At 45.7% G+C, this 14,622-nt stretch overlaps 1 protein-coding gene across 5 annotated transcripts in view; it reads right to left on the reverse strand.

Moving 5' to 3' along the window:
- Positions 1 to 4,084: 4,084 nt before the first annotated feature.
- The window catches only part of LOC119164163 (pancreatic triacylglycerol lipase), a 47,538-nt gene continuing 37,000 nt past the window's right edge, over positions 4,085 to 14,622 (reverse strand). For all 5 annotated transcript variants that reach the window (XM_075871126.1, XM_075871127.1, XM_075871125.1 and 2 more), the window contains 4 exons: positions 14,128 to 14,394; positions 7,463 to 7,580; positions 6,293 to 6,463; positions 4,085 to 5,082 (listed from right to left, as the gene is read on the reverse strand). In XM_075871126.1, coding sequence (XP_075727241.1) covers positions 4,974 to 5,082; positions 6,293 to 6,463; positions 7,463 to 7,580; positions 14,128 to 14,394 — 665 coding nt within the window. In that variant the 3' untranslated portion in view covers positions 4,085 to 4,973. The remainder of the gene's footprint in view (positions 5,083 to 6,292; positions 6,464 to 7,462; positions 7,581 to 14,127; positions 14,395 to 14,622) is intronic.

Here is a 14,622-nt window from a genome sequence, read left to right on the forward strand (position 1 = left end):
GGGGTTGGGCCGATTCCGGCGGCCGACGGGCAAGAACTGGCAGTCGCCTGACCTACCCTCCTCTCCTTCACTCGCATACCACACCCCTCTCCCACTTCCACCTGTTACCCATTGGGGTAGTGTGCGATCAGCACCCAAAATCAAGACGCCCCAGTTCTGTCCGCTTCTTTCCTTTCCACGCTTTATTAATATTTTCCCTCTCGAACATCCGTTGCGGTGCTAGACCGGCTGCCGGAACGAAGCGGTGGCGCCCCGACAACAACCAGCCAGCATCATTCGTTAGTACGTTATATCCTGCGTCTCGGAAGGAAGGGAAGTCCCTCTGTTTGGAAGCAGATGCAAATAGGCCAGCTGTGCTTAGAGTGAGCGCCGTAATAGATGTCATTAGGTAAGGAGGGCGCAGCGAAATAAGAAGCTCTCGGCAAGCGTTCCACGTAACATGTACTCACTCTTCTCACCCTTATTTTGTACGCATGGAAAAGCTCTGTGTTTATTTGCATACCGGATTATCTTCCTTTGTTTAGTTGCTTCGTAGTTTTTTGTTTTCTTTTATTCTTCTTGCTTGCTGGCTCGTTTGATAGCGGTGCCTCCGTTCATCTCTTCGTTCGCTTGTCTTTGACTCTTTAGCAAAACTGGATAAGGCAATAAAACTCGGAAGCAAATATCAAATAAACCCTACACAGAAAGTGCAACCGGCCCAAACCAGTGCTTTCTTGCGTGAAGGATAGACTTATTTAACAGTTGCGGTGCGTTTACTAAGAGTGGTTTGCATGCCAGAAGCCAGCCCTACGGTGTTATTACATAACATAACGCCTCTTCCGTGTCATGCCATTTGTACCCTCAGACTACAGAGAGTCCGCAGGAAGTCCTCAGGGCTTCCTCCTTTACCCCCTACACCGAGAACACACAAATAACACAGACGGAGAAAAGGGAAACTTGCACTTACGTAACGGTGCATTGTTCTAGATATCCCCTTTCGAAACGACACTGGAGTCATTTGCGGTGCCAAGTCTCGCTTTTGGGTCACGTCCGCCTCGGTCCTTTTCGTGAGTGTTAAAGTCGGGCATACTTTCACTTCATCAATAGGCATTCTTTCGAAGCTTGCGAGGTCTCTAAGCATTTTGCAAATGCGTTGCATAGCGCATTTCTTTTTTTTTTTTTTGCTCATTGCCTACACGCAGAACACTGCCATCGCCTTTCCTTACTGCCTCTACTTTCATTGTAATTTTTCTGTATATTCCAGGTCAAATAAAGTAGATCAGACATTTTGTGCTAAACTTAGCTCTGGGAGGAACACGATAAATTGGCCCTTCAATACGATCGACTGACACGGTCTAAATCGCATAAATTAAAAGTTAAATTATGGGGCACAACGTGCGAAAACTGCACACAACGTAAATTATTACTCTTTGAGCAACGACCTAAGAGAGTGCTCCTTTGTTTTCACACCGTGAGCTAGCCTAACGTACTCACAAACCCAAACTATGGGATCAGTATTCCACAATACTGGGTGTCGCTGGAGTCAACGCTACGACCAATTGGTCCTACCTTCTTAAAGGTAGAACACGGAGAGTAGCTGGAGTCAATGTTCGGACAGAGGGTATTGTCGTCCTCGTGGCTTCTGTTGCAGCCTCGTTCAACTCAACCTATGACACACTACACCCAGCGACAACTTTTTTGGCAGTACTATTAAAACTACAAAACCAAAACGCATGCCTTCCAGCGAACGGACAACTACTGCCTTGTGGTGTATATGACGTCTTGATATGTTTTACGGTGCATTTCCTGTGAGTGGAAAAAACCACAAACAACCACCGAGAAAACACCATTCGAGCCACGGTGGCGGGAAGTTGAACGCGCAATCTGGCTGCTCAAACAGCAACATTTCATGACCACATATTAACGCCCTTTCGTGGTGGCGCCAGAATATTTCAGCTCTTGCAGAGCTCTCGTTCATCGAGTCTCGCTCAAGGTAAAACATTACGGGGGCTGAGTCCGACCAAGCAGTGGTTGAAATTAAAAATATACGTAAACATTTTCATTACTTGTCCTCCCTATAAGACTCTCTCCATCCGAATTTCGTGTGGGCGGTGATTGTGCGAAGGGCCCTAGGGCACCCTGCTTAGCTACGGGCCTGGAGGTGGTATTAGATAGGGGGATATGTAGATGGTGATATGTATGAGGAGCCCAGACAGCCATATTCTTCAGTCTTTTACCTTCCCATGCCAATGTCTACCTACACGAAGTTAAGGAAGGTAATCACCAGAGCACCCAGACGTCGGCGGCCAGATACAGTGCGTGCACTTCGCTTAGAAATTCTTCGCATTTAAATAGAGAATGTATTGGAGGCTATAGCACAGCATTGTCGAAAGAATTTCAACGTTGAGCGTTAGGCAGACTAAATTTAGCAGGGTAAGCTGAAAATACCCATTATTATACAAGATCCCTAAATCATCAAGGCAGTGTGTGTGTGTTTGTGCGTGCGTGCGTGCGTGCGTGCGTGTGTGTGTGTGTGTGTGTGTGTGTGTGTGTGTGTGTGTGTGTGTGTGTGTGTGTGTGTGTGTGTGTGTGTGTGTGTGTGTGTGTGTGTGTGTGTGTGTGTGTGTGTGTGTGTGTGTGTGTGTGTGTGTGTGTGTGTGTGTGTGTGTGTGTGTGTGTGTGTGTGTGTGTGTGTGTGTGTGTGCGTGTGCGTGTGTGCGCGTGTGCGTGTGTGCGCGTGTGTGCGTGTGTGCGCACTTTGCGTTATGAAGCGAGTTATTTGCTGTGCCGTGCTGTCCAAGCAGTGTTCAAGCATTTCCCATGCTAGAAACAAAAAACCTTACGCGACTGCACTTCGCCTAAAAAGCCACATTGCATTTCAACAAAAATTTGATATGACGATGTAAATTGCCGACTTTGTAGACTTTTTATGACAAAGCTCAGCTGCGTATTTGTACTGCCGACAGAGGGAGTGGTTGCAAGAACAGTGAAACAATACAGCCACCATACCGCTTTTTTTTTTCAAGCACCTCTTGGTGTTCGCCTGCTGCTCTTAATCACCTAACTATATGTACAACCACACGAAATACCACAAGGAGCCTTAAGTTTGGGTATAGTCTACCATCGCTTGTAATCAGTTTGGTTCTTTAATATTATGCTTGCCAACTTTCTTCATGTATCACATCATATCGCTCACGCTCTCACTTGGAAGGCCAAGTGTACACAGCGATCCGTCCAGCGTGCTATCTCACCGTTTTATAGCCTTTCGTTATCAAGCATCCCGCATTGCATGTGAAAATGTCGGTCTATACCGGTGAATGGAGCTTAGCAGCGCTATAAACTTCAAATTTAGCCCTTTCGTGAGACACATTACAAGATAGTATTCATGAATACGTGAAAATAATTGAACTGAACACCCCTCTTCTGAATACTAAGTTTAAATTAAAAGCGTCAATATAACGAATTAAGCCACCCACTCAAATTACATGCAATAATTGTTGGCAGCGAGCATGCTAAAAAAGTAAAAAAAATATTTTGAAATTACTGCCCAAACGACTCATGTGCAATGTTTAACTTCACCAGGCATATGACACGTAGCAAAATATTCCACGAATAATTTGTGTCATGCCATGTACGGCATGAATCGCATGCCATGCCCGAGGTGCCCTCGCGGCAGGTTTGCTAGCTTGAAATACACCAAAATCTGTATTGCACTACGTGACTGTACAGCAAACACATATGGCAGTTGGTAACATGAAAATTATGGCGTGCATTTCATCTACGGCGTGCAGTACATGCCACGTTCACCGAGCGTTCACGATCGGTTCGCTAGTTTGATTTACCGCAAAATTGGCGTGGCATGCTGTGGCTGTAAGAGGAACACAAATGGCAGATCCTAACATGCAAATCGCGAAAGGCGTGTCATACCAGCATCATTGGATACTTGTTGGCTGTTTCGCATTACATCGATACCCACAGGGCATGGGATCTGTCGGTTCTCTTTAATCGCGAGTCATTACAGCATTTTTCTGTGCATAATAAACTTGTAACGCTAGCGTTCATTATTCAGAATGTGTGACTAAATTCTGCACCAGTACACTTTGCGTGGTATTGAGAATGCTTTTTTTTAATGCGTGCAAAATGCATTTTCATTGGACAGACACCAACTGGCATGACGATGGTCGACCTTCATACAGTAATACCCAAGAAATGTATTTCGCAAAGTGTTGCTGAATCACGCACAGAGTCTGCAGACTGCCGCATGACTGTCATAACTAAAAACGTCGAGACAAATAAGCTCGGTCAGTAGAGCATCCAGAAGAAGTGTTTACGTCCTAATCTTAAAGGAAAGTTTGCAGGCACACCAAGCACCAGTTTTAAAAGATACCGAAACTTCAGCGTATTCTGGGAACAGAGCTTTCGATGATAGCTGCTCAAATCTTGTATTGAGCTATTGTATTGATATTGATATTGTATTGATATTGTATTGATATTGTATTGATATTGTATTGATATTGTATTGATATTGCATTGATATTGTATTGAGCTATTGCAATGTCTGAATACATTGTACTGCACCAGGCACCCCTGAGTGTTTTTATTCTGGCGACAAAGAAAAGAAAACATTTGTCCTGGCTGTGACACGGCGTTGAGCGTAATGTTTTACATCAACACCAACAAACGGATGCATGTCCACAAATTTCGCTTAAATCAAACGTCATGTGGTCTATAGGGGTACTCCGCCCTTCACACTTTTCCTGAGAAATAAAAAAACGATGCACTCCAGATGATAACACACTAAAATGGGTGAAAGTGTCTTGCTGGCACTGAATGATCTCGATGACGATGTCATGGCACGGATGACGTCATTTCTCCGGTAGAATAATGACAAGAGTTCTATGTTTTTCCAAAGGATGGAACAGATGAACTACGCGGAACGCTCGAGAATGAACTTCACGGCACAAGTTCGCAGAGCTTCGCTCCCAATAGCAGCCTCAATAGTCGGGACAGGAGTCGGTTTCTCGCAGGAACAGCTCCTCCCCCGATTGAAGAGCGTAGGAGTTGTTGGCGCAGTACAGAGTCTGAGTCAGACTCTTCTTGCCCCTGTAAGTAAGATGAAGAAAAGAGAGTATCACAACGTGCTCGAGAAGTGGCACGAACGTAAACAACATCAAGGCCTGACCGGACGCACGCACTCACACACATGCGGTCAGGCCTTCATGGAAAAGATAAAACGCGAGGGATTGTTTCAGCGTTAGGTGACGCCATAAACGCGTGGCCTGTTTCTTTTTCAAGCACGTCAATGGCAGCTCTTCGCGTTTTTCACATATTCATAGCGAGTCTTCTAGGACCGGAAGTCGGCGGTTCTGGTTCAAGAGGAGAATTACACTGAATACATATAATGTTGAGCATCACCTATAAGGGCCAATACTACCATGATTATCAATAAAAAGCTAATTGACTCGGCTGGTTGAGAGGTTGTCAGCAGCTGCGATTGTTAGGGCACCTGGCGGAGCAGATCTGAAGCCCGTGCTTCTCTGTACGTGGCCTCCGAGATATACTTCGGCAGTGTGACGAACACTTATACACCAGGCCTTACAAATGCTATGTGAAAACAAGCCACTATTGGACATTGGATTCAAGAATTGCACTATTTTCCCGATTTCAGTGAAACACCTTATGATTTCATGGGAAAAGTACAGTGCGAGAATTATTCGGAAAGTAACAACCTGTGGATCAAACTAATTTTGCGCTGTACTTACCATTTAAGTTGAATAACGCACGCAAATCTTTATGGTTTATGCAAATCATTTCACTTTTGCGCATATTAAAGAGACATCTGATTTATTGTCACACAAGTCCATTCGGGAGAATATTAAAACTTAAAGCTTCAAGAGATTAATTTTCTCGAGCCCAAGGTGTTGCTGGAACGAATGTTTCAACATCTGGTCATGTTTTTAATACAACAACTGGAACAGCTGCTGCATTGCTTTTGCTGGCTTCAAGACAGCAGCAGTTGCAGCTGTTGGCTTGAAGACAAGACACCTTGTCGATATGTTCGCTACAACGAGGCCTCCTGTTCAAGAATATGCATGTCTGGTTCCAAGGCAGGGTGACTCGCTAAAGGTTGCCGGCGAAATAAATTCACTTGTTCATATTGATTGCAACTCCAGAGCTCAGTGTCGAACCATAGTTACTGCTTATCTAGTGTCCGGGCTTGTACGTGAACACTACGCCGGTGCTGTCTATGTAAAGGTAATTCAGAATGTTGCGTAATGCGCAGATATTCTCGCAGTTGCGAGGAAGTTCAGACCGCTTGAAGTAGCTGTCGAAGGGCCGCAGCTTGACTGAGTGCACGAACAGTTGGTTGTCCACCTCCGGATCCATGTTGTTCCACTTCAGCCCCAGCTCTCCGGCGTCCGCAACTTCCTCCCGGGTGGTCACGTAGTAAGTGTACCGACGTCCACCGCGGATGTCCTGAGGCCTACACACGTAGCAAAATGTGAGCGCAGGAAAAGTAGAAATGACAATAAGTGACTACGCTCGTTTACGAAAGGGATATGGGAATGACGCTTTCGAGCACCTACGATGTGCAATGCTACAAAAGTTTGTTTACGAAAGAGATATGGGAATGACACTTCCGAGCCCCTACGATGCACAATGCTACAAAAGCGTTACTTTTCTACTTGAGCATGAGCATGTACGTGCAGTTTTGTGACGATGGACAACGGGACCACTTTCGCATAATTCAGTTCCTTTTCTCGTTCCCCATTTCAAAGTAGCCAGTATTAATAATTCCGGTAAGACTACCTGTTTTTCCTTAACGAGTTCACTCACCTTTCTGAAAAGTGATCCCCTTTCTTTTGACTTCAGGTTTTAATGCGATGGAGAATGCCCAAAGATGACAAAACATGCCTTAGGCACCAATACTTGTGTTGCATTCAATAGTATCAACCCCCTCACTTGAGCGATTGGTCGGAACGTTTCCGAAAAACGTTCGTATTCCATCATCATCATCATTCAATTGTCTACGCCCACTGCAGGGCAAAGGCCTCTCCCATGCTCCGCCACTCTATAGCTGCAGCTGTACCCGTACCTAAGGTACTTATATCGGTGAATGCTGAATGATTTAACTAATTGATAAGACGCCACTCAATGTAGTTAACCCACGTCATACTAAGGAGTAAAATAAGTCCTGATATACACGGAGAGTGGGGAAAAATCACGTAATTAACAAAAATGTGTGCGTCTACTTACCATATACACATCCAATGTGCACCCGCCGACGCATTTTGCATGAGCCCAACGCCTATTTTAAGCTATACATGCCATGCGCACGCGTGCACTTCAGAGCCCATCCATCGCCACAAGCCACGACAGGGACCTTAGAAGACCAAGCCCTGTGGCGTCCTCCGGTGCCGGTTCAAGCCCCCGTGGGACAGTGTGTGGCGCGTTAACAAGCACAAACGGGAGAGAGACAAACCTGTTTCCAAGCCTGACATGAAACTTTCCCTTTAGGTTGAGGTAGAGTTGTCCGAAGGCGTCCCACACTGCTCTCTTGGGAGTCTTGGACATCTGGACAGCCACCTGGTACTGGTGCACTGGGCGTGCAAAAAGGTATGACAGAGTAGAGTCACTGGCGAGCACGAAGAGGGTGCAGGACTGTCGCACCCCCCGAAATAACTGGGGGCGGGAAGGGGGTGAAAGTAGCCCCATAGCTTATACATGTTAGGGCCAGTCACTTATGTTCACCGTGCAGTCACATACATACCAGTTTTGCAATATGTCATGCGAACGAAACCACTACTCTTGCGGAAACCTTGTTGCTCTTGCAGTGCAAATCATGACATGTAAATCATGACATTCATGTAATGATTTCCATGTGGTAACTAGCCACTTACGCTCGTGTTACAGTCATGTTCTGCCATACCAGTTTTCGAGCTAAAAGTCGTAGGCAGCTAGATGGACGGGTAGATACAGTAAAAATCCCTGAAGTTCGCTAAGAATGCCTTCACATTTAAAATAATAAACCGCGACAACTAGTAACAAACAGTACAGCAGTCAAACTCTCTGCTGCCTACCTTTACATCTGGAAAGCCAGGGACTTAAGGCTATAAGTTGTGAGAGACTTGTCATGGCTTTCACTATTTTTGCATCGATTAAAAGGCTTGTCTTTGATATTCGATGAACAGGATAGGGGGGAGGGGCACTTCATAATATTGTTACGAAGTAAAGGAAGATGAAGGACGGAATCAGCTAAGAGGCGCGCGAGTGTGCCAATCAGCCATTGTGATTCTCGCCTGAGGTTGTTCCTCTGTAATTGCGTTTATACAGAAGTCACTGACCCCGTAACAATATTTCCCACCCACCTCCTATTGGAAGACCATCCACCCTCTTATGAGCAGAGTTATCACGAGATCCGTGCATAGGGCTTCCCAGTTTTAATGGTGTTACTTTCTATTGACTTGGCTAGCTTATGAAAGCACCAGGTCAATTACATTGCTGCACATGCTTCGTCTCGCAGGTGGGATACTGTTGCGTATACTTGTTGGACGAGTTGGTTCATTCTTAACGAGCTTATGGTGCAGAAAAAAACACGAAAAAAGGACCACCAGTGAGTTTTTTTTTTCAAAAAAAGTCACAGCTTTGCCGCAAAGGTGAAGCAATGAACACGATAACAACAAACTGGAAGGTCCCGCGCAGAATGGCGAGCAGATCAAAACGTGCCCCGTGTTTCTCACGGACAAATGACGCACGAAACGCACTCACAGGTACAGATGAACACGAATAAGCGTCTCAGTTGTTACTTCGCTGCGTCTGAAAAGCGCGCCCATTTCGCAAACAATAGCTGTGCAGATTGCAGTGACCTTTGTGCGGCCCGTAACTACAACAGAATCGTTCTAGTGCAAGCAAAACGCCAGCCAAGACGCATGAACCCCCACCCCCCACTGGGAGATAAAGGCACGCGAGACATCCTCCACTCCTCTCCGCGGGCCAAAGTACACGGGAGATATGAGAGCCACCACGCTCTCAATGCGCCATCTTGCTGATAATGCTGAAAACACGATACCCCCCCCCCCCCCCCGAGATGCCCGCCAACAGCGGTAAGTGGTAAATATAAATAGCTTGCCGTTTGAGCGTTGAAGGAGGTACTTCCCGTTGGCTCAGTGGTTAACGCCTCGCATTCGCGACGTGGAGGTCCCACGTTTTATTCCGCGCCCCAGAGTCTTTTTCTGGACTTTTTTTTTCTTTCTTGTGTTTTCATATATATAGATACGTATACATATACAGTGTATGACATCGACGCCGACATCCAACCGAGAGTGTCCAAATAATTTTGATCGCAATAAAAGTCAGTTTATCCTGCAATCAAGTGTACAGAAAATACGGCACATTAAAGAGCTTTTGAGAAAGATTGCAATTGTCACTGGGGTAGCTATATGGTGACAAAAAGAAAAAGGTTGCTGTATCAAGGTCGTTTCATTGTTCTGTCTTCTCGCACGCTATAGATGTGAAGAAAAATATATTATGCACAGGTTCAGTAACGCAGGTTCGCAAGACAGTTCATCGTATTTTCCTTCATGTAGAAATTAAGCTACCCTTAAAATAACTTGCTACGTATTTCTGTTCAACAAATTTCAACGAATTTTTTGCAGGTATCATGACGTTCATTCTAAAGCTTCATTGCACATCGAAACAAAGAAATCCTCCCCATATATGAGGGTTTTTTTGAGAAGGGGGTACTCAATTTCTCGCATGTTTTTGACCATATGTATTAATACCAAGAAAATATTTTAAAAGTTTAACCTCCTAACTTTCTGAATTGACAAGAATTGGTGGGGGGGGGGGGGGGCGGTTGAACCCACCTACTATGCACCCCTTCTAGGGCTACGCCGATTATATGCCGGAAATTCCCGTTAACTCGTCACGTTACGCCACCGCGAGGCAACCGAGTTACCCTGAAAAGTAACGCCGATGTGTAGAACGGTTTAACAGAGGGCGAATCCACTGACACTTGTTTAACTACGTCACGCGTTACCTATACAGAAAGTAAAGCTCCAAACCACGGCTTTCACTTTGTCCACTTCTAGCCTGAGCAACTCTTCTTTTAATGCGTCCTCCGTTGGTCTGCTTTCACTTTCGATGTCTTCGTCACACCGGCAGATACGAACAACTTATACGGTGAGACAATGCGAACACACACGAAATATAAGACCCCCCAAACTTGTGCCATGAGTACAAGACCGAGACTGTCTTTCGTATTATACGGCATAAAATGTGCCCCGTATTTCTCTACCGAATGGTTGAAGGTATACCGGATAATAATGATACGTCACGTCAATCACAGCCTTCGAGACCCGGTAAGGCATGCAGCCCCATATCGCGTTGAATCTCGAAGGCCGAGCCGCGCAGTGAGGGCATTTTTTCAACTAACGAGTCATTCCTTCCTTCATGTAACGAGCACACTTCCACCACACGTACGTAGCGCCAGCTCACGGACAACGCTAAAAAGAGGCCGTTCGAAGGCGCGGCTTCTAAGATTGTTCGCTGGTAGATTGTCTCGGGGGCCGCATTTAGATGTGATGAAGTGTTCAATCGACTGCCGCGTGGTGAAATGTGCTCCGGACAAGCTTTCGCTTTATGGCAGGTTTTATGGCCCACTGACCTTCCGTTAGCGGCCCACTCATGCCATTCTCTGTCCCGTATTTTATTTTATCGCTTTGCAACTGCTTACGGCACTGGTAGGTGGTGTTCGCATCACTTTCCCGTTTATTGTGATTATTAGGCTACGCAGATGTGACCTGTTCTTGGATTTTTTTTACCGTGACGCCCCAAGAGGTCGCATTGTATTGAAACGTAACCGCCGAACAATTTCGCGACTGCCGTGGATATTTTAGTCATCAGGGAGTTCTCGAATGGAAGCCCCAAAAGTTTCGGGCCCCAAATCCCTTTGAGTTTGTTCGCATCGGATTAAGCAGAAGCTAATAAGAGTTTTAGAATAACGTCGCGGCACTTTGGACACACCCCATACAGTCTTGACCGAGAGCTGTCCCCTCAGTGGGTGCTATCACGTTCAGTGGGTGCTGTTTAGTGGGTGGTGTCATGTCTCATAAGGCCGAAACTTTATTCTAAATGCTTTAACGCATCGTATATTTAATGTTAGCTGTGTTAATTCAGAACGATTTTGCGTCAGTTTGAAACGCCTTCCTAAATACCGTAAGAAACTAGCTCCCCACAGCGAAGCAGCGCCTGAGACTCTTCAATAGGGGGACCTGCGTGCGGTGAAGAATGAAACGATGTGGGTGCTTTGAGCATGTCTCGCTCAGAAAAAAGAAGTGGAAAGGGGTAGCCGTCGCCAAGTAACGGTGACAAAAACTCCTTCGTTTATTTTCTATTTCTATAAAAAAAGCATTCCTGGCGTAAGCAGCCAAAACCACCTTGAGAGCAGCCCGACAATAGAGCGAGAGGGATGACGAACAATAGTCCTCGCCGGGTGCCAGTCGAGGTATTGTGCGCGCCCCGCGAATGTTGACCCTGCAGCGTTACCAGGTGAGTCCCGGTCTACGTCAAACCACAGAAATTGTCGATTGCACCTGACTACTCGGAAGAGCGCAAACGCTTACTTTAAAACCGAATCAAAATACTTTCTAGGCTACGCTGGCCACTAGTAATCGGTCATAGGTGTCCCCACATGCAAAACTATCAAACAACACAAGCATCTTGAGTTTCCAAATTAAGTGTCAGTGGTCTTTCGAATTTGGGAATTAGCGTCGCTAACGCAATACTCAAACTGTTTGGGTGTCACGCATGGTCAGTAGCCTCGACGGTACTCATTTGGGGTCGCTATTCGGAAACTCCCTAGTGTCTAGATCGGTATCGTGATGTATCTCTAATCCTGGAGCCTAGTCCTCTTCGAAAATCCCTCATAAATTACATTTGAGGAAGGCGTTGATTTAATGCCAGCATTAGCCGACATTTTGTCTAAAATCTTCCACCCCTTTCTTTCCCCTTCGCCCCCTTTCCACCACATCATGAATGCCACAGCCCTGTGCTGGACTTAATTTCGTGAATGCATCCCATGCGAGTCAGAGAACCCCATTTTATGGGGTGCGAAATTCATTTATTAGTGGAACAGGAAGTGCATTTCTTGGGAGGCTGTTGCTGAGCTGGCTTCGTTAGGCAACGCCATTGGATCACGCATACCAGATGCTGCACAAGTTTATCGACACTTTTTTCCATAGATCCTAAGCAGCGTACCGGAGACAACACCTATCCATGCCCTCCATCGTGATCAGAAAATTGTACGTCACGTAAGCAAGAAATTCACGTAGAGTGCTCCCAGAATGGAACGAGACATTCTTTTTTTCTTTTTTTGTTTGTTTTCTTTTTGCATAAGAACTGCTACAAGCCCTCGCACGTGATAGTCACGTCATGCCTCAGCAAATCTTGTTGCTGAAGGCTCTCATGTAAGCGTCCTAGTCTAAATTACGCTGATACGGCACACTCTAGACGCTAGAACGACGTATCTTACTTAGGCCTGCATTTTCCTGTTTCGATCTTCAACATGTGATCTGCGAATCGAGGTAACAGCAGTGTCACGTCATCGAAGCTGTGAACCAGTTTTCCTTTGTAAGACGACGTGGTATCGTTTCGACCAGTGTCCACAGCACACCGCTGCGTTCCCGACAAAAACATAGCTACTTCCAAATCAGGATACATGAAGCTTGCACAAGGAAAGTCGTCCAAAATCATGTAGTCATGCGTCTCGCTCCCTAATTAATGTCTAGGTTACAGTAGTAGCTTGACTGTTTATAAATTTCTAAATTCGTACTCTACCCTCACAATTCACGCTTTAACGAAACCCTACATCGACTTCGACTACTGCTTTATTTTACTAGTATCTTAACCAGTGCATATTTCCTAATATAGTTTTTTTCCTTGCAGTACACACATCTAGTGTAACGTCTTAATATTTCATTTCTATAATTGTGAGTTAATAAGATTGTTTTATTTCGATAAAACCTGTGGAGTGGCTTTTGTACACGTGCGCAGCATGGTAATTTATGTTAGAACGTTCTTCTTCACATGAACTCTATTCATCCTACATAGCTTCCAGCGTAAATCGTATGATATTCTGCAAAGTGCACATGGTGAAATTTCGAAGCGCCCCGCCGTGCTGCAACGCCTCAAATCTTTGGGGTGCAATAATTAAGCAATGATCGTTGACAAAAAACCAACAAGAAACAACACAGAACAAAATAAAAGAAGGGTAACTTTCAAGGCCTCGTTTTTCTTTTTAGACACACGAATAATTAGAGCTGACAGACATGAAAGTCATTGAAGGTATAGAGGATGTAATGTGTAGTCTCATTATGAAATAAAAGGGAATATTTAAAGGTGGACAAAAAGATTACTTGCTTCTGGCAGGGGCCGAATCTGTGACCTTAGAATAATGAGCATCGGACGCGTTATTCGAAGATCGTGGGTTCAGTCCATGCTAGCGGCAAGTTCTCTTAATCCTAGTTACTCTTTTTGCATTGATATTGTATTGTAACGAGAGCTAAATTGGCAGTATTTTTTTGGCGTTTCACTGTTGCTGGTGGCTCCACCATCGGCGTGGCCATTGTCTAGCAGCAACCACCGCAGCTTGCAACGCCACTCGCCACGCCATCTGGCATGACGTCGAAGGAGGGGCTGGCACTTCGTCGTATGTATGGAAGGGGCGACTCGATGAGGTTCCTTGGTAGATATGGTATGCGAACCGGAGAGACTGGAAGAGGCGAGGCTTAGGAGTCGCAACAAAACCAAGAGGAGGCAGAGGGCCAAGGAGACGGAGGAACATTGGGCCGCACGCCTCGAGAAGCGTAACCGTACACAGGACCAAGATCGAATATTAACCGTACCTCTCGCTAAGCACACCCAGGCATAACTGAGTTAAACGAGACCCATTGTTTTACTTAAATTAACATCCCCAGTACTTTCATCCACTCTCATGCTTCGTAGTTCTAACTAAAAGCAGAAAAATAGACTACGTTTTATCACCTTCTGTGTTCCTTGTTGGTTTTCTCGGGTACAATCATGTGCCAACTAGCTCAAATAGATACCTTGTTGTAAGTACCATTCTGCCGTAAAAAAATATATACGCACAACAAAACGGGTGGCCGTCGTTGGTCTTGAGGTACAGCTTGCGCCCCATGCGCTGCCCTTCGGCGCTGGTCTTCATGCGGTCCGAGTAGAAGCCCATGACGGCGCAGTGAGAGTCCTTGCCGCCGCAGCGCGAGCACCGGCCGGCCTCGAACTCCTCCCACGAGGGACACGACACGGCCACCGGAAGGCAGCGCATGTCGCGGGTGATGGACTCCATGTAGTAGTCCAGCGAACGGATGTGGTCGCACGAACTCAAGCGGCGCACGCCTGCGTAGCAATAAACAAAAAAAAGAATGTGAGGCATTTTCCAGAAAAACTAGAGTCTCTTCTAGCACATCTCTCTTTTCATCAATCTTCTAGCCACCTGTGACTCTGCTCTCGTGGCCGTTCTTTAGCAGAATATATACCTCAAGGGGTATATTGAGAGATTACCTTATGGCAAACATAAATAACGTTAACAATTATTGGGGTTTTAACGTCCCGAAACAACCACAT

The sequence above is a fragment of the Rhipicephalus microplus genome, chromosome 8 (genome assembly GCF_043290135.1).
Source record: "Rhipicephalus microplus isolate Deutch F79 chromosome 8, USDA_Rmic, whole genome shotgun sequence".
Classification (NCBI taxonomy): Eukaryota; Metazoa; Arthropoda; class Arachnida; order Ixodida; family Ixodidae; genus Rhipicephalus; species Rhipicephalus microplus.